The sequence below is a fragment of the Sitodiplosis mosellana genome, unplaced genomic scaffold (genome assembly GCF_009176505.1).
Source record: "Sitodiplosis mosellana isolate CC-2019 unplaced genomic scaffold, AAFC_SMos_1.0 Smas_scaffold_2267, whole genome shotgun sequence".
Lineage (NCBI taxonomy): Eukaryota > Metazoa > Arthropoda > Insecta > Diptera > Cecidomyiidae > Sitodiplosis > Sitodiplosis mosellana.
Genome location: NW_022597509.1, coordinates 1 through 1,181, shown reverse-complemented (window position 1 = coordinate 1,181; position 1,181 = coordinate 1). Strand labels below are relative to the sequence as shown.

At 44.9% G+C, this 1,181-nt stretch overlaps 1 protein-coding gene across 1 annotated transcript; it reads left to right on the top strand.

Annotated features, from left to right (window-relative positions):
- Positions 1–170: 170 nt before the first annotated feature.
- LOC129571390 (dimodular nonribosomal peptide synthase-like) lies at positions 171–1,121 on the top strand (the record flags this gene model as incomplete). The annotated part of the gene is made up of 1 exon (XM_055451193.1): positions 171–1,121. A coding segment is annotated over exon 1 (951 nt), but the record flags the coding sequence as incomplete, so codon positions are not given.
- Positions 1,122–1,181: the final 60 nt, after the last annotated feature.

Here is a 1,181-nt window from a genome sequence, read left to right as displayed (position 1 = left end):
CTGGCCGAAAAGTACTCGGAGAACATAAAGTGCCTGTCGTTGACTTGGAAAAACCATTGCCTGATTATTTGCCAATTGGTGATCCAGATGTGGTCAAGCTGGGAGTCTCTCCATCGCATCTGGCTTATATCATTTACACCTCTGGCTCAACAGGAACACCGAAAGGAGTAATGGTGGAACATCGTGATGCAACCCAATTGATTGCATCTCTACATGAAAAGTTTGATTTTGATAGCCGGGATAAGTGGTGCTTGTTTCATTCGATTTCATTTGATGTTTCCGTATGGGAGATTTGGGGAGCGTTATCATGTGGAAATCAACTGTCTATCGTACCTTTCAATGTCACACGTTCTTCGGATGAATTTCATGACTGGATTTGTACCAATGGAATTACTGTGCTAAATCAAACCCCGTCGGCATTTAAAACGCTCATGTGTGCGAAAAATGTTAGCTCCCGATCCTATCGACTACGATATGTTATCTTTGCTGGTGAAGCGTTAGATCCATTGATAGTAAGAGACTGGTATGACAAGAACGCTGAAAACCAAACAGTGATAATCAATATGTATGGGCCCACTGAAACAGTTATTTTTGCAACCAGTTGGATCAGTGATGTCACAAATTCTAAGAGCTCACTAATGCCAATCGGACGTCCGCTGTCTAATAAGCGAATTTACCTTCTTGATGCACATGGCGAGCCAGTGCCACTAGGAGCCGAGGGAGAAATATATATTGGTGGTGATGGTGTGGCACGCGGCTATCTAAATCAACCTGAACTTACTGCAGAACATTTTCTTCCCGACCAATTCAGTGACGATCAAATGGCACGTATGTACCGCACTGGTGACAGAGCACGATATCTGTCTGATGGTAATCTGATCTATCTGGGACGCACGGATCAACAAGTAAAAATTCGCGGCTTCCGAATTGAGCCTGGTGAAATTGAAGCCCGCTTAGTGGAACATCCCCAAGTGCAGGACGCGGTTGTACAATCATATGGCAATGGATCAGATGCTCGTCTGGTAGCTTATGTGGTGACAGATGCGGATACATCATTAGCACAGGATTTGCGTACATATCTATCAAATTTACTGCCTGACTATATGGTACCTACGGCTTTTGTGAGTCTACCGTCCTTACCGCTCACGCCCAATGGCAAGCTAGACCGGCGAGCACTACCG